The sequence below is a fragment of the Choristoneura fumiferana genome, chromosome 24 (genome assembly GCF_025370935.1).
Source record: "Choristoneura fumiferana chromosome 24, NRCan_CFum_1, whole genome shotgun sequence".
Lineage (NCBI taxonomy): Eukaryota > Metazoa > Arthropoda > Insecta > Lepidoptera > Tortricidae > Choristoneura > Choristoneura fumiferana.
In genome coordinates this window covers 3610121-3634326 of record NC_133495.1, presented here as the reverse complement: position 1 = coordinate 3634326, position 24206 = coordinate 3610121, and the positions used below count along the sequence as shown (strand labels likewise).

General features: G+C 36.8%; 2 protein-coding genes across 3 annotated transcripts; one reads left to right on the top strand and one right to left on the bottom strand.

The window, feature by feature from the left end:
* Window positions 1–2402: 2402 nt before the first annotated feature.
* On the top strand, window positions 2403–5224 carry LOC141441488 (peptidyl-prolyl cis-trans isomerase FKBP1B-like). Its single transcript, XM_074106245.1, has 3 exons — window positions 2403–2528; window positions 3547–3707; window positions 4737–5224. The coding sequence occupies exons 1-3, from the start codon at window positions 2492–2494 to the stop codon at window positions 4863–4865; spliced, it is 327 nt and encodes a 108-aa protein (XP_073962346.1). The 5' UTR covers window positions 2403–2491; the 3' UTR covers window positions 4866–5224.
* Window positions 5225–7096: 1872 nt separating this feature from the next.
* On the bottom strand, window positions 7097–22897 carry LOC141441440 (uncharacterized). Of its 2 annotated transcripts, XM_074106179.1 has the most exons (4): window positions 22733–22896; window positions 22239–22522; window positions 21385–21446; window positions 7097–13960 (listed from the first exon to the last, which is right to left on the bottom strand). In XM_074106179.1, exons 3-4 carry the CDS (start codon window positions 21437–21439, stop codon window positions 10548–10550), a joined length of 3468 nt encoding a protein of 1155 aa, XP_073962280.1. In that variant the 5' UTR covers window positions 21440–21446; window positions 22239–22522; window positions 22733–22896; the 3' UTR covers window positions 7097–10547. The 2 variants fall into 2 exon arrangements, with proteins under 2 accessions (XP_073962280.1, XP_073962281.1); XM_074106180.1 differs by having other exon boundaries at window positions 22520–22897.
* Between the last annotated feature and the right edge of the window lie 1309 nt (window positions 22898–24206).

Below are 24206 nucleotides of genomic sequence, written 5' to 3'. Positions count from 1 at the left end.
TGATATGCACAAAACGCCAACATTACATATAAGTATAGACGGATAGGTATTTTAGGGACGATTAACCTTTAGCTTGACCCTAATAAGAAATCCTTAGCTTTAGCTTGGAAAATAAGTCTTGTAAAACAAAATGTAAAATTGTAAATCATTAATGCATCATGACGGTATAACATACCTACTAACTTTTTCTGTGTCAAAGATATTGACGCGCTTTTTCTAGTGTTATTTATGCAATGTTTTTCTATACAGAATATTATAACTTTGTGTAAAAGCAATACACTCTTTTTCTTTGGACAGTCGTTAAAAAAACTTTCTAAATAACTAAAAAATAAATCAAAGACTCAAGGATTTTTTATTAGAAAACGCAAGATTTGCTTTTAAATGTCTGTCAATAAATAATTGCGATTAAAAGAGCGAAATGTATTTTTCATATCTTCTGTTTGGAAAGTTTAATTTTCATGAGAGATAGCCGGGTGGAAAATTGCGTTTTCATCTCTAGGGTGGAAAGTATATTTTTTTTAATTTTTACTATTAGCCACGGAGTCAAAGATAATTGAGTTACATCATTATTATTAAAATTAAAGCATTTCATATATCTTAACTCAGCTATACATAGGTACATTAAACGACGTGTTTATTACGTTCTATTATAGGTTCTCATTAAAAACATTTTACAGTTGGTCTATTTTTTTTTCGCAATTACACAAAATCAACATTTAAAGTAATTCTTCCATTCTGCTGCCCGCGTAATGCCATGATAGTGTGACACTTTTTTTTCACGTTTCGGCATGGCCATCTAGATGCACGTCGTGACCAAGGAGCTTACATACAACACTGAAGATTGAACGCCGAACATCCATTTGAAATTTTAACTGATATTTATTAATATGCTTCTTTTATAAAATATGCGTGTAGTAGGTATTTTACTTTCCTCACAGTCGAAATGAAAAGTAGAATGTCTAACTCGGGTGAAATTACCCATTCCCCTCGAACTATTGGCGCTCTCATTTCGTTGGAGCCCCAGAAATATCTCGGGTGAAATGGGTCACTTTCCACCCTTGGTTATCAATCTACTATTGGTGTTATCTGTGGCAGGATGTTAAAGATAAGTTAACTGAATTTATTTAGACATTTGGCTATGTTGATCCCTGGGCCTGGCACTAAGTACCTACGTGTTGAAATACGATATTTGTTATAAAATGTTTATATTTGTAAAACGTTTGTTTTATTTCTACGCTTCGTCGCAAAGTAAATATTGAATAGTACTGAGTACAGAACATGCACTATTTACCTATCCAGTCAGAGCCTGTGCCTGTACCTACTAGGTACGAAGTCCGAAATTCGAACTTCGTACCTTGCCGTCCCGCTGACGTTTATATTATTTAATACGAGAGTGAGATGGTCGGTACGATAAGAACTTCGAGTTTCGAATTTCATAGTAGCCCCCCCTGGTATCGGCCTGGTATAGTCAGAACTATGGTGTAGAAGTAGAAGGAAGGAAGGAGATTAGTCTCTTATGGGGGAAGTGAAGTGAGTGGGGAATGAGAAGTGACATTTTAAGACGTGAGTTATCCGTTACAATATCATTTAATATGACATTTATTTGTTGCGACTTTGTAATCTTCCAGTCAAATATCAATTGGGTAGATTCTTGGGGAATATTCTTATTTGTTCGGTAGGCTAGATTATCAGAAAATATTGGACACTATTATGATGTAGCAGGGGGAAAAACGAGCATGCGGGTCACCTGGTGGGAAGCAATCACCGCCGCCTATAGACACTCGCAACACAAGGGGTATCACAGGTGCGTTGCCGGCTCTTTTAAAGATTCCTAAAGTTGTACCGCTGCAGAATGCGGTTCCAGGAAACTGGTTTCATAGTTTACTATTGCGAAAAAGATGAGGATGAGGAAGATGAGGATGAAATGATTTTCGGCAACGGTACGAAACTTAGACACGTAAGTATTTTTCCTTTTGTTATTCAAACAAAAAATTGTTGATGATGAACCGCGTCAAAGTTTGATAGGTTTGAGTAGTAACCGTAGTGACTTATTATATGTGGGCCCGTGAACATACTTCCTTTACTATATGGAACTTTGACCGCCTATAAGCCTTAAATGATCTAATCTAAGTACAATGTCCATTATTTTTTCATGAATTGATAAAAGAAAAAATAGCAGTCCGATAGATTTTGAAAATTTAACTAGAAAATCTAGCTAGATGGAAATGGAAAAAATTATACAAAGTAAAATCGTACTGTGGCTGTATAAGCCAGATTTCTTTGCCTTTTTGATGAGAATAAACTAAAAAAATTGTAGTCGATTGTGAAATGCCAGTGTCACGATTTGAATTCGAAAATCGAATCGAAATAATCGAATAGAACTCGTTATTAATTTGTTGCTATCTGTGTTATCAGCGGCGCAAAGAAGGCGGAGCGTCGGCGTCGCGTGGTTTCGGAAATCAGTAATTGATTTGTAAATAGAACAACAATCATGGGAGTAACTGTAGACACAATCAATCCTGGCGATGGTAAGCATTTCCGTAAACTTATTATTATACTCATCACGACCTAACCTTGCTTGTAGGAATCGTCATAAACATCCTGAAGCTACTCATTTTTTGATTTCTATAATTAGCATATATGGAAAATTAGTATCTTCTTACTGATTAGTCATTCTATCATATGAACATAACAGTTTTTATCTGTAATTAGTATCGTTATCGATCGTTGTTGGTTTTCTAAGGGTGACCTCTGATGCCGCATTCTGACCACGGCGGCGACGGTCTGCAGGCTGCTTAACCTGTTTCAATTTAGGAGTCGTATTTTATTTGTCAAATTTTAGTTTAGGGTTTAACCTATACCACGCGCCATATAAATCTGCCTAAAAGTTCATTACTTAATACACAGTTTTGACGCATTTTTGAGCTACATTTTTTATGCGACGTCTTTACGTTACTCCCGGATTGTGTTCGAATCGCTTAACGGTATAGTGCCTATTCAATAATTGGAATTATACCTTTATAGTTTTTGTGGTACTAGTCGTGGCAATGAACTTTTAGGCAAAGCTAGGCGGCGGAAGGTATACCTTATTTTTACTGACCTAGTTACTAAGCTTTATTAGGTCTTACACTAGACTGAACAAACTAACCTTTACGTATTATTTATAGGCATTGGTTTTACACGGCCGTGGCTAGTTAGGTTAATAATAATAATAACATCAGTATAATGGACAGGTATTAATATGTAGACTTAGAACCGCTGGGACACTTGCATTAATTTTAATTTTTCCTTTACCTACTTATGATATACATGCTTCTAGCCTTATTTTACTTTATCATATTAAGTCACCTGTTTGAATTAACACTTGCATCCTTAAACAGTTCAAGATGGCCAAAGTATCATATAAAACAATAGCAAATTTTTGGTAGCTTGATCTCCTAGTTAATGAACTAAAAATACTGAAATACCTAATACCTACATTTGTCTTTTGCACCTTAATTTCATGTTTTTCTCGATTTTAAACCTCAATGTTTGCTTATTTGACAGAGGCCACATACCCCAAGAAGGGTCAGACCGTGGTGGTCCACTACACTGGTACACTGACCAATGGACAAAAGTTTGATTCTTCCCGCGACCGTGGAAAACCCTTCAAGTTCAAGATCGGCAAGGGAGATGTCATCAAGGGATGGGATGAGGGTGTAGCTAAGGTAAGAATATAAGTTTTAGGGCCGCTAAGTTTCAATACAGCAGACTTGCCTCACGCAGCTCTGCTCTATTAGATGACATGACACAAGGACGCCGCGCGAGTTAGCGGCAGCCCTTAAACCTTCTCTTACATGGAAAAACACATCTTAACAAAAACTTAATATGTCCATATACCTATGAATCTGAATATTAATATCCCTAACATAGCTGGCAAAATTCCTGTAAGGCTTTAAGGTAGTTTAAGTAAACAAAATAATGTTATAAGCAAATACAACACCTTCCATGGCTGCACCAGCTGAGCACCAGCCGGAGGGAGATTAGCTGGTTTTATTGCTCCTTTGGAATTATTGAATGTTTTTTTCATTGGTAACTAGCTGTTGCCTGCAACACCGTCTGTGTAGAATTTGCTTACCGCTATCCTGTGCGTAGGCGTAGGTACTTTGCATTTTTCCGGTATATAAAGTAGCCTATGTCCTTCCTCAAGACTCGCAAATATTTCCATACTGAATTTCATCTAAATCGGTTCAGCGGTTGAAGCGTGATAAGGTAACAGGCAGACAGAGATTGGGGCGAATCTGCACTGCGATATTTATTAATTTTAATTGTATACCATGCTCGAAATACAATTTTTATCGCCAGTGCAGATACTCGTATAAGATTCAATGTGTTACAATATTGCGAGAAAACGCACCGTGAGAATTATCAGGTGCGGACAGGGCCTTATTTTCACATTTATAATATTTAATAATAATAATAAAATCTTTATTAACTTTACATCTTATTTGACAAATATAACTATTAGGCTAAACAAACAGAATAAATGAAAATAATACACTTGTACCTGAACTAGGATAAAATAAAATCCTGTGTTTCAGGTGTAATAGGACTTACAATGATAGCTATATTATAATATTAGCATTTTCAAAATTACCCTTATTTTTTGAAGATTTCATACATAACTCACAAGTTGATATTACAATATATAAAATGTGCTATAAAATTGCTTCAGTGGTATTCTTTATGATTTTCAGATGTCAGTTGGAGAACGTGCCAAGCTGACTTGCACACCGGACTATGCTTATGGCCAGCAGGGACACCCCGGAGTCATCCCTCCTAACTCCACCCTCATCTTCGACGTGGAACTCATCCGTCTCGAATAAGCCCACCATTTACACAATCTAGTTCTTGGATAACTTCAGCCAAACACTAGATTAAGTAAGGTCAATTAGGCTAAGGTTCTCATGCATTGCCCCATTTTGGAATTGTCACAATTGTTCACCACTTGATTACATTCCGGAAGCATTTTAATATTACGGTTGGTAATTGTCTTTAGGTGTTTTATATCTTTTATCCTAAAATAATGTAGCATCCCTCGAAGCATTTATGGAGCACAAAGTACTGGGAATAGTAATCCGTGACTAGGTTTTGGTTGTAAGCTAAGCATGCTTGTTCTGTATTTAGTATACTTAATTTTCACGCGAACTTAACGTGAACTGAATAAATAAATTCATTGAGAAAATATCTTGTTTTATTTCAGAAGTCATTCATTATTAACCTTTTCGAAGCCATCGACTTGATATGAAGTCGAGAACATTTCGTGCCCCACACGCCACGACTCGATATCAAGTCAAGTTTGGTGAGGTTTTACAAGTTAACTCAAGTACTTTATATTTTATATCTCTTGTAATTTGCATAGTTACATCTTCGATTTACATAATATATAAATCCGGTATCCATAACCGCTTTAGAATGGCGGTAATAAACTATACCTAGTGCCATCCACGAAGAGCTTGATTTTTTCAAAATTAGACATTAATGACATTGTAATAAGAACCACGGCACGCGTCATCGTGAATGACTACCTATAAACATTAAAGTCGGGTTTAAAACCCTATCTTTCAGAAAGATTTAGTTACTTGGACGCTGGATCCGGGAACCGGTTGCGGTCAAGCGCTAATCCTTCTCTCGCTTTCCCTGTCACTAAATCCAAATCCTTCTCCGTGCACGCTGTCAGTCTGGAAGTTTCCGAGTGACATCAGACGGTTGCCACCCTGCGGAGTCGCTAAGGGCGTACTGGCTTGATAGTTTTTTTTTTATTCGACTGGATGGCAAACGAACAAGTGGGTCTCCTGATGGTAAGAGATCACCACCGCCCATAAACATCTGCAACACCAGGGGTATTGCAGATGCGTTGCCAACCTAAAAATAAATATAAAAATAATAATAAATATATTTGAAATAGATGTTATGTGTTCTCTGTTTTTTTGTGTATGCGTAGGTATGTTTATTTACATGTAGTTTATATGTAGTCTATTGATATTGATATGTATTAGTTTATTTATTGTTTTGTATTAGTGTGTACCCATATATGTATGTGTAGGTATTTTTTTTAATGAATTGTTTAGATTAATTAAAAAAAATCGGTCCTTTTATCTGTATTGGTTTTTTTTTAGAAAAATATGTCTGTCCATTGGAGGACAATTTTGCCAGTGTCTAGTAGGTTTTGCCGTACGGTAAAAAAATTATATAAAACGAAATATGAGAGGTAATGGTGGATGAACGATGACAGCGCGAATCCTTATCTGTAGTGTCTACTCCTGTTTCTGTTGTCCTTTCAATCGTTAAGCGATAGTTATCGATATCTTTTTTCATGCAGTGCATCGATAGTATCGATATTATTGCTGTTTAATAATGCGAAGCTATCTATAGTTGCGATACTATCGATGCATTATTAACCAGCAATAATATCGATAGTATTGCACGAAAAGAGATATCGATAAGCCTATCGATAGCATGATCTTTTTCCGATTGAAACTATCGATTTTCGGCAACACTAGTACGACCCAGATTGAACAGACTGATAATTCAAAACAGAGGCCGTATTGCCTATCGTTTCTGACGCTCGCGACCTGAATCAAATGACAGATTTCGCATACAAAAACTGAGGCCGTAATGCCTAAAGTTTCTCACGCTCGCGGTCGCAATCAAATGACAGTTTTTGTATGCGAAATCTGTCATTTGATTGCGATCGCGAGCGTCAGGAGCATTAGGCAATACGGCCTCAGGTCCTACATTCCGGGTCAACAAACGCAGGTCGCATTTTAACGCACCCGTAAGGTATACCTACCATTTTCCAGTCTGTGGGTACACCACATTTTAATGCAAATTCACTCATCGACTCAGATAAGTGCGAATAAATCGAATAATTAGGAATAGCCCCTAAATTTGGACTGTTTATGACAGGGGCTGTCTTACAAAATCTTTATTTGTACAATTTTTGCAAATTAGTTTTATTTCTCGTTAAAATAAAAAAAGAGAGCTGTCATAGCAAAAATGACTGATTGAAATGAAAGTGCTGACGCAAATTCAAAGTGAAACAAGAAAAATGAATTATTGTTCATAAATATATTTATTTCCAAACTATAGTAAAGTCTATAGTAATTAATTTTTTTTATTCACATTTTTTTAAACTCAAAATTACAAAACTTCTATCCTTATGCTAGCTTAATATTACAAGTTTTCAAATCATATTTTGTCTTATCTTATAACTGTCATCTTGTACAAAAGGAAACAAAATCGAAACTTCACAATTTATAAAGAACTGGAGAGCTGCTGACAAAGAGTGATACTGCTCATGTCTCGCTCTCCCATTGGTCTACGAACACACTCGCCCAAGACAAAACGAGACGCAGCCTCCTTTGCCAGCAGAGCTGAATGAGGGCTACCATATTAAAATCATTCAAATACACCATTTTGTTTCTGGTCTGTTCAAAATACATCTTACACAGATGAGTCAAACTTTGCCTTTGTGACACTCATTTAGCCTAGTCAATGTATAATTATTCAGTACAATAAAACTATTATTATGGAGTAAAGTACCCGCTTATTCATAAAAAAGTTAAAGACCAGTATCAGAAAAGTTATGAATTTATGATTCATTTGTACCTGAGGCCGTATTGCCTAACGCGTGCACGCTTGCTATCGCATTCAGCATTTCTTTCTGTCTAACGGTGTAAGATGGTGAAAGCGATGGTTAAACAATACGGCCTCTGGCAAAGTAACAGTAAGGAAATGACAGAAAAAGACAAACGAATGTTAGGTTTACTTCATATCGCGACGCGGCAAATTTAATTGATAGAATACGTCAACGAGGACTCGGTAGAAGTATTCTTTCGCGGGTGGAGTCACAGTTACAGTGAACTGGGGGCCGACTTTTGAAATCAGATCTCTCGAAATTACCATTCTGCAGTGCTAAATCTCTGTACTGCAGCAAACTAACGCACAAATTTAAGTTTGGAATCGTCGAAAAGATGGCCATTTTTCACTATTTCTCGCGTATTACCAATACAAGTTTTCACCACTTTCGAGTGGTACTTGTATTTAGACGATGTGATTTCAAAATTGAGTCCCGATCCTAAAGAAACTTGACAAGTGTTTATGAATAAGAGGGTTAATATTTGTCATCCTGGACAGTAGCTCCCATAATTTTTCGGAAGTATAAGACCATCCATAAATTTCGTCACACTTTCTTTTCTGTCGATGTGTCACGATCAAAATAAATGGTAATAATGTAATCTAAAAATTATCAAAATTGATGCGATATAATTTATGGATGCTCCACTATTTTCTGTGTAAAAGCAAATAAACTCCCTACTCCGCAATATAAAAATATCTTACTATTGTAACATTTACATATTGTATCATTGTATGATCGATCGAGAATCTCGTTTTTCTTGCTGTCTAAAAATAAAAAACAAAAGTGGCGCCACCGTCTATGCAAAAGCGACGCTTACTACGAAACATTCATTGTTAGACACATTTTAAAGTACGTACCTATGTGTTTTTAAGTAAGAGTGAGACTCCGGTTGATTCATGGACCTATGTACAAAACATTGAATACAGTATGTGCACAAAGTTCCAACTTTAAAGCCAAGTATTCATAGGTAACAATTATTAGGTAGGTACTATTACAGATTCAAGGGACCGAAAATCACTATCACTACAAATCACTACAAACTCTACATACAATTTTGATAAAGTTTTCATTCACTCTATTCATATTTTGAGTTACCATCTATTCAATAAAAAAAAAAAACTTATAAATGGTAGTTTCGTATGATGCTGCATTTCAACAATCGCTACACAACTTGCATACTTGCCCTTCAAATATCTTGATCTCCTGTTTATAATATTAAATTGGATAGGATTGCAATAATCGTGTTATATTGGAAATCAAGTTGTGCTGGCTGTTTTGGACCATTGCAAATCCGTTTTCATTGCTTGCGTAATGAAGGCACACAAATGAATGTACTATTTAATTATATACATGGGGTTCAAAACTTGCAGTTATTTCGATTCACATACAACATAAACATTGTTTTAACTATGAACACATGGCTTCAACACAGTTCTTATACTACATACAGTCAACACTAAATTATATGAATTTTCCATACACAGTGGGCAACTTCTACACGATAGATTTGGTGCCAACGGTACTCTCTTAATACTTGTACAGTTAATAACAAAAATATAAATTTGACAAGAATCATAACAACCAAATTGTGAGAAAAAATATATGTTTCACAATTTTATAAAATGTTGCACATGTATTTGAGATTTCCAATAGGAATAATTACTAAAATGTTCACATAAACGAAATAAATGCTTCTCTTCTATGAAGTTTTTAAGAACAATTTAGTGAAGTGGAGAACGAACAAAAAAAGAACTAACTGTTAGTAAGAATTAAGGTTATCATTTATATACAATGTGTCCAAAAATTATTCCAGGTTAATTTAGCAGTTGGTCGGTGGGGTTCGGTCGGTTAACTGTCACCCCTGTAAATGTATTTCTGAATTGTTAAATTGTGGTTGACAAATGATCCTATACATTAATCGCTGTAAGACAGCTTTATTATCTACCGTTGTACCCTGAGTTTATCCTCGGATTTTAACAAAATTTGGAAGGTAGACTCAGTCCATGATTCCGAGCTGGAAAAACAGGGTCTCCACATGTGTCCCCAAAATATTGTATGGATGTGTCCGTTTTGTTACACATTTTTCTTAATAATATTCGTAACAAAACGGACACATCCATACAATATTTTGGGGACACATCTGAAGACCCTGTTTTTCCAGCTCGAAATCATTGACTGAGTCTACCTTCCAAAATGTTTTTTTTCCCGCTGATATTTTAACGGGGCTTTAGCAGACCAAATGTGACTATGTCAGCCTCATGGGGAGCCTCAGATATATACACCACACTACAGACAGATATTAAACTCTCCCTTGCACTGAAACCACGTCTCTGGATGCAAAGGCCCGTCCAATAAATCTGTAAATTCGCGTCGCTTCTTCTGAAAGCGTTCGACTGAGAATTACATTTACACCTCCATTGAACAAGACCATACCATCCAAATACCTGACTCTGATGTCCTTATTCTGATCACATTCCACAAGAAAGTGAATAAGGTCTTCAGTCGAATTACATCCCATACACAAAGGTGATTGCACAAATTTTGTTGAAATCGGAGAGATAAACTCAGTAGATAGAAATGCCCAACTACATTTTCAAGCCAAACTATAACCTGCTAAAATATTCCAAAATAATTTAAAGACATCCTGTATAGCAAAGGGAACATCGCCAGTCGCCGTATACCTACTAAAGTTACCAGCTTAAAATTTTCAACTCAATTGAATTTTTTGAAGTCATCCTATCTAAGTATCCAATAAAAATGTCATGAAGTGCACAACAATTTATCCAACTTGCAATATAGAATGGAGTTAATGAGTATCTTAAATTTTGGCGACTAATTTAAATTAGAAATTTCTAGACTTATTATCTTACGTGTTTGGTAATGGTTTGAGGGGACCTAAGCTAAGTAAGCCGTCAGCGCCGAGCGCCTGTAAACTACTAGTCAATCCATTGTTCACATTGTGCACCGAAATTACAGGAATACCGAAACAACCACTCGCCTGTTCCCGGTTAGCGAGAGGAATGAAACTGTATATACCTAAACTACTCAACCGTTGAAGGTTTTCTTCCTGGGATAGATCAACTACAGGTAACCCTAACTCTCTATTAGGGCCTGTCATATTGTGAAAGACCCGCTTATGATGCTGCAGTTGTAACGATTTGGGGTACGCAGCAGGACACTCGTCGCATTTGAATCCTCGCTGTGGATGCGCGGCCGCCATATGCGTGGACAATGAAGTGTGGTTCATAAACATTTTGTTGCAGATCTTGCATGATAGCATATTGGACCCGACTTTTGCTTCTGGTATGGAAAAACTACTAGATTTAGAAGTATGCTTAATACTAACACCGGCGCCTAAGTTCGGAATGTGGGGTATCGGCCGCTCGGGCGTCGGTGATCTACTCTTCTGTTTCTGTTTTATGCTAATACCACGGGACGCTAGCACGTTAGCCATGGCATTCGCTTCTTTGTTGACTGTTTTCTTTGTTATTGAGATCTGACTGCCGAGATTCAGTTTGTCTTTGGCTCCTTGTACGCTGTGGATCATGGGTAGGCCGTCCCGTTGCTTCTGCATCGCCATGACCTGGCAGTCTTCGTTGTCATGTTTTCCAGGGAGCAGCATGTCAGGCCGCCGCTTCTGCCCCGGGCCTCCTTGCATGCCCGCGGGTCGTTTCATGGGCATTCGCGCGCCGCCTGCTTTGCCACCTCGCACCTGACCGTGTACCTGGATTCCTGGCCTTATGGACGGTCTGGTGCCTCGAACAGAAGGCATGCGTGGTCTAGAACCCGTAACATTCGCACCAGCTGCCATCCTAATGTGGTTATTAGGAGTAGGCATTTGGGAACCAGGGCTGGCACCAGGAGCCATTTGCTGCCCAGTTCCCCCAACCATCTGCCCGGGAGGGAAAGTCTGCACATTCTGTATTCTAATTCCACTGCCTGTACTGGTCGGCGGCTTCATCGTGCCTCCAGGGCTGGAAGCAGTCGCGTATGGATGGCTAGGAGAAGAACCGGGAGGACCCATCTGCCCCATCTGCGGCGCCATTGGTGTTTGGCCGTACACCGCATTCTGCATTCCTTGAAGCGGCGACGCGGTTGAGTAGGGTGATGAAGCCGTAGAGAACGTATTTTGAGGCATTCCTGGCATAAAACCAGCTTTTGACATCGGCGACTGATATTGTTGTCCATATCCTGGTGAGCCCACGTAGTGTTGCCCTGGGTACTGGCCTGGCATTGCCTGACCTGGTGCGCTTCCGTACATGTTGTTCCCTGGCATTTGCTGGTAGCCGGGATGCATGTTCTGACCGCCGGGGTAAGCATTATAATTAGGTTGCGGCATGACGCCACCGGTTCCCGGGTAAGCTTGGATATTGATCATCACATTCTGTTGGTGAGTAAAACCTGGGCCACTGTTCATCCCCGAAAGCTTGCCTACTTGTTCTGCCAGCTGTTTTACTGGAAGTAAACTTGATAAAATACTACTTGAGGCCGGATTGTAGGGCATTAGGCTTGATGATATAGGTGTAATGAGACTTTTCGTGTGACCTGTCTGTCGTATATGATCGTCCAATAGCGATATATTCGTAAACCTAGTATTGCAAACGTCACATGAATGCTGTGGTCCTAAAGTATCTAGAGATATGTACTCACTGGCCTCAGACAATGAAGAGTGCTCCTTCTTAGCTGCACTGGACAAGAGACTCTCAAATATATCATCAGCACTTTTTTCAAGCATGTCTAATGGTGGCTTTGTGTCCGGTGCATTCCAATTGAAGGAATGCTGCTTTTCCATAGATGCACTACCAGGCATAGATGAAAGAGTTGAAGATAAGACTGGTGTTGAACTGTAACTTGACTGTGACGATGGATAAGTTGGTGGAGGATATGAAGCTGGTAGGATTTCAGTTTTTGGAATCAGAGGTTTAATATCAGGAGCAGGCGTAGCTGACACGACGCAACAATCGTCATCTTCGTCATTAGAGTCCCCATTTATTTCAATGATAGTTACACCAGTATCTTCCTTCTTTGCAACTGGTAGCAATGGTGTTTCAGCTCGACTAAATGCTGTGTCACCTGGTGAGTGTTCAGCAGTGGTCATTGCATCTGGTTCAGACTTAACTCTAGCGATTATGGGTGTTGATTCGGCTGGTGGCGGCGAGGCTCTCTCAGATTTTATTTGGCCAGTAAACATAGGAGTGTTTGAAGCTTGATCACCTGTATCCTCAACCTCTTGTTTTACTACTACATTGTCTGTACTAGCTGAACTAGCCTGTGAGTCCCGCCTTTGGGCTACATATGTCTGTGAATCCCTCCTTTGCGCTGCAGATGTCGTGGTTACTTCTGTGGCTTGCGTAGGAGTTTCTTTTTGCTCTCGTACTGCCATAGGGATATTCGCACCTCTTTTAGGTGTCTGTTTGATGGCGGGTCTGGCTGGTTTAGCTGCAATTTTAAGAGGCGATGGAGGTTCTGTTTTAGGAGGAATGATCTTGGTTACGTTGATTACCTTTTTGTTTACAACAGAGCTGTTATTAGACTTAGTGTTAGCTGGAGGGCTTTGGTCCTCCATTTCATTGTCGTCCCCTGAGCCTTCATCTTGCGGATCATCTGGTTCTTCTTCAGATTCTCCTTTCTGTTCCTCTCTGCCGTCTTCGTTTCCGCTTTCCTCGCCTTCATCATCAGAAGTTTTAAAATCTTTTAGGCCGTTAATAACTTTGAACGAATTAGTGTTAGTGTTATCGCATTTCAGTTTAAGTTTAATACCACCAAGATTTCCCAATTTTTGCATGACATCGTTGGTGGACTGTTCAGGTTTTTCTTCTTTTATAGGCGTCGAATTCTTCTTGATGGTGAAACCGAGTCCGCTTAGCTTGCTTAAAGCTGAGTCCGAACTGGTTGCAATAGTTTCACCTGGCTTTTTGATGGAGAGTCCAGTCTTTTTGAGTATTTGTGATATGTCTATCTTTTGGGGGGTTTTCGGGGGTTCCTGTTTGGGTTGTGCAGGAGAGGAATCTTCATCGGACCAGTCGCCTTCATCGCCAGAGGGCGTAAATTCGTCGTCGGACGGCAGTTTGTCTACCACCACGGAGGGCAATGACACGTGTTGTATGAGATGGTTCTCGAGGGTCTCCCAGTCGGTGAAGTCCTCGTCACAGGTGTAACACCGGAACTCTTGCTTGGGTTTTTTGACAAGAGCTCCAGAAGTCTGGAGTCTTTTTAGAATGCTCTCGACATTTGACGGTTTTGGCGTTTCTTCTTCTATTGAGTCCTGTTCATCAGCATCTGAAAACATATAATAAAATATATAAAAAAAAACAGCTATTTTATTTTATCAAATTAGGGAACGTTTATTATGAGATGTGAAAGAAAGATAAAAATTCACCTATTTTGGATGTAGCCGAAAACCTGTTTGACTGACTAAAGATTCGAATGCACTGTTGTTAAAAATACTGCTGTTAACATACCATAAACGGTGCGCAGTGATGTGAGTGAGTCACTTTTTTGACGCGTGCCTACCCTAACCTAACCTAGCCGGTGCTTAAAACACGCAAGATTTACAATTATTATATATAAATATTACACTTTCTTTAGTGGTTCTCTGTTTTCGTAAGAGGTCCATATTATGAATAAGACAGCTGCATTTAGGAGAAAGTTGCGTCTTTTACGTTGACTGGTGTGGCCACCGTCCATAAAACGCGTTCCAGACGGTTGTAAATCAGGGTCTCAACAGGGGTGAGCTGGCTTGTCGCCATCCATGCAGACTGCAGATGTAAACCAAATTATAACATGACCTTCAACATTCTTGGCAGACGGGCACGTTTCCAACCGCAGTAAGGGGGGTTTAGCGGTTTACATTACAAACAACCAAAGATACTGTCTTTAAGGCAGTTGCACTATGACAGGCAGCGGTGCGAACGTATTTGTGGGAAGTTATAAAACTTTTTATCAATGTCTCTTATTTACAAAATTTTAATGGCTGAAATCGATCTTTTATTTTAACCAACGCCTCACCCGCTTACTTTTTTTGGTTTTCGTCGTCAAATGCGAACAAAACTGCTAAAGCAAGGTCGTCTATTTGAAATTTGTACAAATTCGGAGCCATTTCCAACAACACGAGACAAGTACGTGATTTCTACGGTGCGTCAAAGTTTTTAGACCATCGGTGTAGTCTTTACGCGACAAAAACGTGACGCATGAGTCAACATGAGTCACGTCACTGCGTTTACGGTGTATCAGCGTCAGCGTATATTAAGCAGAGATGTGGTCGAACCTTTTAAATTAAGTAAGACAAAAAGGATAAAGTTATGTTCATAGATATATCCGAACTTTGGGCCTTTCCGTTCAGCACGCACTGCGAGTTAAAGCGAGCGGTTTTAGTGCGCTGTTTAGTGTATTTCTTGAAAAAGAGACTACGATTAAACTTAATTAATTTAATTGTAGTGCGTGCGTGCTAAGCCTTCGTTTGGACTTTGCTCGATTTTTTTAATTAAATTAAAAAAAAAGATTTAGTTTGTAATAGTAACCCTGGTGCCCACTAATCACTAAAACTGCATGCAAGATTTCAAAATAAAAAATAAATTCACCCAACAAACCGAATATGGCAACAATAATAAAATACATACGCAAAATTTTTAGGCTGCAATTGGGTCCAACAACTTTTTCATGTCACAGAAAAATCGATTTGTTGCTGATTCGTCATATTCCTAATTCGACATTTTCCTAACTGGTCATACTCTTAACTCGTCATATTCCTGATTCGTCATATTTCTAACTCGTTATTGCGCAGTCAACACGTGCTTATAGGATTAATAAGTATTAGGACAAATTGTACTTACTGAGTAGTTATAGCTTTGTACTACGTTTATTAGATAAGATTATGTATTACTAACAAGTATGCTCTCCGGTGGCGAATGCAATAGTCCCAAAACGCACTATTAGTCAATACACTCTAATTTCGAAAGCCCCTCTTCTCATAAGAAACTAGGCCCAAAACACCATATTTCCAAAAATGCTCATTCTCGATTTACACGAGAACCATTGAGAACTAGTCCCAAAATACACCTTTCCCAAAATACCCCAAATTGTGTTCACCTCTAGGTGGCGTTATACTTTATTCTCATAATGCATAGTTCTCAAAACACACTAGTTCCAAAATACCCTAATTTTTTTTCTTGTATTTTCGAATGACTCTTTAAAATTGCTTTCAGCCGTAACCGTTACCCGTTTGACGCCATGAGTATTTTTGCAAAAACAGTTTTTATTGAAATATTATTTGAGCTATATACAGGGTGTAATCGTTAAGTGTAGCCAGGCAATAGTTCCGTAAATATATCTGATATCAGAAAATTTCAATAATTTTGCGTTAACTATTGGGTAAAATTACATTAAAAACTTTTTTTTTAAATAAAATTAGAAATATTAAAAGTATTAAGTTTTAACGCTTCCAAACTTAAGTACAACGACGACTTCACTCCTTAAAGAACGTCGGTGTCGTAAGATAAAACCGCTTGAGATTCATTATTTGCACGAATAAACTGTAATAAAATACTAAAATTACCGTGTATGAAAAAATAAAATCTAACATTTATTTAATGTCTCACTTTTGTATTCATTTAAAACCGCCAGATAATAATATATTTTAGTAAATACGCATCCTCAAAAGCATCTAAATAATGCACATTTTGAAAGCAATTTCAGTCATTCGAAAATAAAAGAAAAAAAATAGGGTATTTTGGAACTAGTGTTTTGAGAACTATGCATTATGAGAATGAAGTATTACGCCGCCTACAGGTGAACACGATTTGGGGTATTTTGGGACTAGTTCTCAATGGTTCTCGTGTAAATCGAGAATGAGCCTTTTTGGAAATATGGTGTTTTGGGCCTAGTTTCTTATGAGAAGAGGGTCTTTCGAAATTAGTGTATTGACTAATAGTGCGTTTTGGGACTAGTGCATTCTGCTGTCTATTATGAATCTATTATTATGGTTATTATATTAAACAACAATTTACTGAATATAACGAATCAGGAATACGAAGAGTTAGGAACATGACCAGTTAGGAAAGTGTCGAATTAGGAATATGACCAATTAGGAAAATGACGAATCAGGAACAAATCGAAAAACAAAAATCATATTATTTTCTCTTAAATATAATGTGAAATTAAAACTTAATTTATTAATAATATATCTTAAATGTAGGTAAAAGATACAATGGTAATATAGATAGGTACCTATATAAATGAAAGAAAGTAGGGAATAAAAACAAAATATAGAACATTTTTATTTATAATAAAATATTGCAAACAAAATATTGGAACTCAGTTGAAATAGACGAATAAAAAAATAATTTATTTTCTTATTTATTAAATACATGGTGTGAAATGAATAATGGGTAATCTTTGACCAATGGATGGATAGAGGGCACTTAGGACATACTAAAAAAACCGGCCAAGAGCGTGTCGGACACGCCCAAAATAGGGTTCCGTAGCCATTACGAAAAAACTAAATAATATTTTTCTAATGATTTCGTATTTTATACGGAATCTTCCAAGTTTAGGTATATTTTATACCTTAGCCTGCTATTTAAGAGTAAAACTACTAATAATTCTCAAGCAAACTTAGCCGTTATAGTTTTCCTTGAAAGTGATATAGGTATTTAGTAGCATCCTGATTTTTTTCAAATTTTTCCACCCACCGGTTTAGATTTTAGAGGGGGGGGGGACGCTCGATTTTAATGAAAATTTGCACTTTAAAGTGGAATATTTTGCAAACTAATAAATTCCTTATTCCTTTTCTGTGCATGCGGCTAGGTTGTGGAATCGGTTGCCGATCACCGTCCGACAATCTTCCTCCGTATACTCGTTCAGAGAGACATTGAAGAAGATGTGGCTCACACTAGTTCCTTGATTATTTAGTAAGTAATTATCCTTTATACTTGTATTATTTATGTATTGTATGTAAATGTGTGTATTTATGTATTTAATTTTATATTAAGTTATAAATTATATTAATGTTTTATATATGTGTTATTGTATATAGTTAGGTATTTGAGGTTTATATATGCATTTATATTTATTCAAATGTTTTGCTCTATTTGTCGATCCTTGTTTTTTGGATTGCTCCTCTACCACTCAAAGGTTGACTGGCAGAGATCCCTGCAGGGATAAGTCCGCTTTTGTACTTAACACAATTTTTATTTATGTAACCTTTTTGTTTTTCCTTTTTGTACAATAAAGAGTATAAACAAACAAACAAACAAACAAACTAATCACTGAATCGAAAAATTGTTTTAGCAGCCCCCTAATGGTTTTAAGAGACCTATCCAACGATACCCCACACTACAAGACTGGATGAGAAAAAAAAAACACTCCCACTTTACGTCTATGGGAGGTACCCTAAATATTTTTATTTTTTAGTTTTTTATTGTACCATTTTGTCGGCATAGTTTACATATATATCCGTGCAAAATTACAGCTTTCTAGCATTGATAGTCCCTGAGGAAAGCCGCGGACGGACGGACAGACAGACATGGCGAAACTATAAGGATACCGTTTTTGCCATTTTGGCTCCGGAACCCTAAAAATGTAATGTGGGTTCTGTAAACTGGCACAATGTTCAACATATATGACCTTTTTTGTTTTTTTCATAAAAGGTGTTTTCTAATGTAATGCAATATCATATCACATCTCAGAAACTGCAATATCACATTTAGGTACGAATATTACATCACTCGAAATTTAACTAGTTGAATGGCATTGCGCCGCCCTTACAATGTTTGGATACAGCATATCAATTTTTTGTTCTATTTTATGTTAGATATGATATGAGTGATATGACCTTAGCTCTGCAGGTCATCGCAAAAACAGATATGGAAATGGAACGAGATTCAACAGAGTCGTAAGATTATGATTGTAGGTATCTAAAGCGGATACGATCGTAATTTAACATTTGATCTTTTTTAGTTACTGCATACGTCATAGTTTGGTCTAACTGGCATTCCTGAAACAGTTTTGTGACAATTGAAATCAGTTAAAATTATTTACTTACTGATGGTTATTATTTCGTTATTTCTAAATATTTTATAAATAGTGAATTGAGAAACAGTTAATAAGTGGATTATGGTCAATTTTGGGTTACCGTTATAAATGTAATGGAAAAATATAATTAAAATATAATTCAAAAAAAAATGTTGTACCTATTACCGTGATGAGATTGTTTTGCGACGACCTATCCGAGCTAAGGTTATGATATTAAAACCTATGTGGGAACTTGAAACATTATCAGCATTACTTTCAACTCTTTCATTGTACTGAAGTTGGAACAACGGCCGACGAAACCTATCATTCCAAACGGAACTGGCCCTAAGTAGGTATATTACGAACGAAGTGCATTATTCGAACTTAGTACCTTGATATTATTTATTATGATATTAAGATATTGCTGTCCCGCTGGCGCTAATAAATATTTAAAACGAGTGAGAGGGACTGAACTTAGGTTTTCGAATTTCGTAGTAGCCCCCCTAATACCTAGTGAGTGAGTGGAAATAAGAGAAAGCTACATTTTTTGCATTTTTGATCGCTCATAAGTTGAATTTTAAGTTAAGCTCTTGCAATAATAACCTAACCAACAATAAGTTAGAAACTTTGTCATTTCAAAGTTTAATATCTCAAAAACGGCTAACCCGATTTTGATTAAACATGTCTACGAACTATCGCTGGATAACCTGATTTCAAATTTAAAAAATCGCATTCAAATCGGTCCACCCGTTATTGTACAAATAGGTTACAAAAGAAGTGTTAAGTAAAATTTTTTATTAAGGAATTGACAAAGGAGACTGTTTCAAGGTACGACCAAACCGCTGCCTAAAAAACGGTGACGTCACGGAATCGCAGTGACGCACCGCATGCGCACCGTTTTTTTGCATACTTTCCACACCGCTGCTTAAAAATCATGTTAATTCGAAACTTAAATAAAATAAACCTAACCTAACCTACCTACTTTGTTTTATAAAATCACTTGTTTTTTTTTATTTCAGAGAAATTTGAGTTGGGAAATATAACAGTTGGCAAACAATGATTCTGCGAAAAGCCAGGATACCCCTAACACTGGATATTCAAAATACAGTCAAACTGTTTATAAATAGCGACACCAGTTATAACAAAAAAAAAAACACAATACAATCTTATATACCAAAGTAACACTGGTTATAACAACCAAATATTGCTGTATCTTCAATGTCGTTATAAACAGTTTTGCCTGTACCTACGAATTTCTACGGAATCCTCAGTGCGCGAGTCCGACCCGCACGCGGCCGGTTTTTTTAAATAATCATTAAACAGGCATGTTTTATCTAATAAGACAATAAGCATTAGAGCATTTGTTTTCACCAAAACCACAACAGCTTAAAGTTCAGCTACTAACATACAGTTAAAAATATAAAAATAAAGTTAGTTTTTTTTTACAAACACATGATAGTTACAGTAATGTGGTGATGCTTATCTTGTAGCACATATATTCAGCAAAATTAAGAAAAACAATAAATAATTTAGAAGAGAACCACAGTGAAAAACTTAAACAAGTGTGTGTCATATTTTTTAAGAAATAACGAAAAGCACAAATAGAAATCTAGAAATAGTGGGACTTTTAGTAAACCTTAATTTAATTTGTCTTTATCAGAGTACTGTCGCCACAGGTTAAAGTTTTCCACAAATTATCTAACAACCTGTATACAATACCATTGTACCATAAGGGCACACAAGTAGGGTTGCCAACTATACTGTTAAAAACAGTATTATACTGTTTTTCACACGCAAAATTATACTTTTTACTGTTAAACAAAAAATAAATCTAGAAATAGTGGGACTTTTAGTAAACCTTAATTTAATTTGTCTTTATCAGAGTACTATCGCCACAGGTTAAAGTTTTCCACAATTTATGTAACAACCTGTATACAATACCATTGTACCATAAGGGCACACGGGGTAGGGTTGCCAACTATACTGTTAAAAACAGTATTATACTGTTTTTCACACGCAAAATTATACTTTTTACTGTTGAACAAAAATAAAGTATACAATAATATATTGTTTTCAGTATGCCTAACACTAAGTACACGCTAAGTCACTGCAGCTTACCTAGTCAATCACAATAGTGGAGTTTCAGGACGAATCTATTAATGTAAATATTCAAAAAAAATTGTTCCTTATTTATTTCATTTTAGTTTGACTGTCGCTAAATTGATTAGTTGTGGGAAAATTGGGAAAAAGACAAAAAAAATGTTTTTAAAAGAATAAAACACTGTTGATTGCCCTAAAATACTGTTCATATTTCCAAAATACTGTTTATTTTCTTCCTCAGACCTAAATATTTATTTTCTATATATTTCTTGTAAAAAAAGTTGGCAACCCTAACACGGCATGGGGCCCATATTCAGGGCCCCCAGCCCATGGGGCCCCCCAAAAGCCGAATTTAAAAACAAAGGAAGGACATTGCCGCAGAAATAATAATACATATTCGCTTTATTTAATTTCCAAAAGGGCCCCAAATTCTTGAGCCCCGCATGGCTTAAGAGCGCCCTGCTATATAGGTATCTTGATGATTATATCTTCAATGAAACCTATTCAGCCCAAATAAATGTGTGGGTGTTTGATGAGAATTGAATGTACAGTATCACAGATACAAACGAAGAAACAAAGCAAAAAAAACAAACCTGACTCATTGTTTGTGGGTGAACACGGGTAATCAGGTTCAAACTTTGTTGCCATGATTTACCTGTGAACAAGTAATTTTTTATAAAGAATTTGTAACAAAACAATAATGGGTAGCTGATGTACCGAGTGACAGGTACCAGAAGATATCTGTCTTACTAAGCCCCATTTTATTTTTTGTGTGCTTCAGGCCTGGATACACTGAAATTATTCTTTATAACTTTGAAGTCTTACTTTGTGTCTAATGAATGGGTTATTTTGACCAGCCCACCCCACATTATTTTGTTTATGCTGTGATTTTGTTTACAGTATAAAAAAGTTCAAGTAAGCCCATCGAGGTAATTTCCATTTATTTTGCATTATTATCATAAAAGTTGTTAAGTGCAGATGTGACTAAGAGACACTTCAGTTTGATTACATGTTATTTCAGGTTTCAATTTGTATTTTCAGTACAAGTACCTACTAAGAATGCTTAGCATAGGTACACATTTCTGATTTATTGAGCACCAAATCAGAACCAGAACCAAAAAAATATATAATTTAATAAATAAGTACTTAATAAAAAAAAAAAAATAAGTAATAAAAAATGTAATAAATAAGTAATAAAAAAAATAATGAATAAGTACTGTTTCTAACAAAATTACTCATAAGAAATTTAAGTACTTATTCCACAACAAAACTTATTGAAACTTAGCATGACAAAAGGAATGCACTAAGTTAAAAATTAAAACTAGTCATCAAGGCAGAGAAATATGCCGGGCACAACAATGAATAAAAAATGAGAAAACAAACAACAATAACATGCCACCCCATAGGTACATTACACCAAAACATAGCGTGAATGAACAGTACTTACTCTCATCATCTACTCCAGTCAACAATAAGTTAAGAATTAGATAAATTCTACGAACTTTCACAACTTTTACTAAACTGTAGTCGGAAAGACGCGTTATATCGAAACCGCACTTGAAACACTTAAATGTCGGCGTCTTGCTCCACAATTTTGCACAAAACAAAGATCAACACGAATGAAATCACTTTATTTTCAGTTCTAATTAATTTTTCCACCAAATAATGTTTATATAAGACGAGAAAGCTATTTTCCGCATACTTTTTCTATCACTATTTCTTTCTTACCTCCTGTGAAAATACAAAATGGCTGGCTAAATAAACGAGCACTTGTCAAAACGCCGACCTAGCGCACGGCACGAATCCGACGACGTACCCAATCGGCGACGAAAACAATCGAACGTTAATGGTTTCAATCCGTTCAGATCCTTGAATTATTATTATTACTACTGTAAGTAATTAATTTATTCAAATTACAACTGTAATAACTAGTACTATTACCCGAATCAGAATGTGGAAATTACTAGAGTTGAGCAACTAACGAACGAGCGAAGGCCGATTCGATTCGGTCGGGCAAAAATCATGGCTCATGGCTTGGCCGTGTTGTAGAACGACGCAGATGCCAAGCAGCCTGTATGGTATGCCAGTACAGTATTGGCTGCCTGGCAATTCCTAGCCTGTGACTGACGCTAGTACGTTCTATCTCATTCGTTCTTGTTGTAAAACATCATGCTGTCTCATGCCATACTTTCTAAGCGGCTGTATTGTATCCGACATAAACATGTATAGTGGAAACGAAGTGGGTGAGGCGAGGCGAGGCAGGTATAGGTAGGGTAGGGAGGGAGGGATATTATTATCGGCTTGGCTCGGGTCGGCGTGACCTCGCTACTCGGCGCGCCGACTTGAGCGCTGTTTAGAATGGAATAATAATAAGAATTCGTCGTTCGTTATTATTATGCAGCGCTGAGCCGGATGACTGAACACGATTCTGAGTGTTGAGCGATAAACTAGTTTCGTGCGCGTGACCTCATTTCGTTTGAATAATCGTTACGTCTGGTAGAATTTATTGATGTCGTTGTTCATAATAGCGATCAAACTTTTTGTTGTCTGATGTAACTATGTATCGTTTCATTATAAATTTAATATGTAGGTATGTACATACCTACCTAATTTAATTAGCATCCTTAATTAGTTTTGAACATAATAGAGAGGTAAGTAAGTAAAAATGAAATGTTGGTAACTGAATATTTTTTAAGAAAACTGTTTACCTACTTACCTACTTACGCATACCTATTTATAATAGGTACTTATAAGATTAGGTAGGTATTTACTTAAATCTAGTTGGTCACTTAGGTAGGTACCTACTTACGTAGGTAATAATCGATATGCCGCTTTTTTCTCAGTCTATGTTACTAAAAAACAAGTTATCTACACAATTCTGTCTGCTTCTATATACTAGGTATACCTATAGGCAGCGTTTCGTCCCTGTGGAGTTGTAGAGCACAAAAACCTTTAAGTATGTAGCGTAGCTGTACATGCGTAGTCCGTTCAACCGCAGCAGTTTCGACCGGTTATCGTGCATCCTACTCCCACCCGCACGGATTATGAACGTAATGATTTTCAGAATTAATGACAAAAGACGGCGGTAATTCAACGACTGGTGCCGTGCCAGTGACTAATTGGCAATTCTAAAGAATATGACTACGTTTTGTGCAAGATTTAAATGAAGATTTTAAATGTAATACCTACCTACCTACCTACTAAAACGTTGGATGGAGCCTGTGTAGGTTAGGTACCTACACCTATATGTGTTTGTTACTTACATTGTTATCATCGTTTGGAATAATAACTTCGTATAAATAATGTAATGTAATGTAGGTACCTAGTTAGTGTAAGTATAGAAGTACGAGATACGTAGGTATTATAAATATTTTTATAAGATTAGATAATTGTAAGGAATGTGCATGACGAGGAC

What these genes read in the sequence shown, in the direction of transcription:
- LOC141441440 (XM_074106180.1), bottom strand. Translation starts at nt 21,439, where the DNA reads ATGGCAACAAAGTTTGAACCTGATTACCCGTGTTCACCCACAAACAAT. An exon ending in ACCCACAAACAATGAGTCAG is followed by an intron (nt 13,961 to 21,384) that starts GTTTGTTTTTTT and finishes ATATGTTTTCAG; the next exon opens with ATGCTGATGAACAGGACTCA.
- LOC141441488 (XM_074106245.1), top strand. Translation starts at nt 2,492, where the DNA reads ATGGGAGTAACTGTAGACACAATCAATCCTGGCGATG. An exon ending in CACAATCAATCCTGGCGATG is followed by an intron (nt 2,529 to 3,546) that starts GTAAGCATTTCC and finishes CTTATTTGACAG; the next exon opens with AGGCCACATACCCCAAGAAG. An exon ending in GGGATGAGGGTGTAGCTAAG is followed by an intron (nt 3,708 to 4,736) that starts GTAAGAATATAA and finishes TATGATTTTCAG; the next exon opens with ATGTCAGTTGGAGAACGTGC.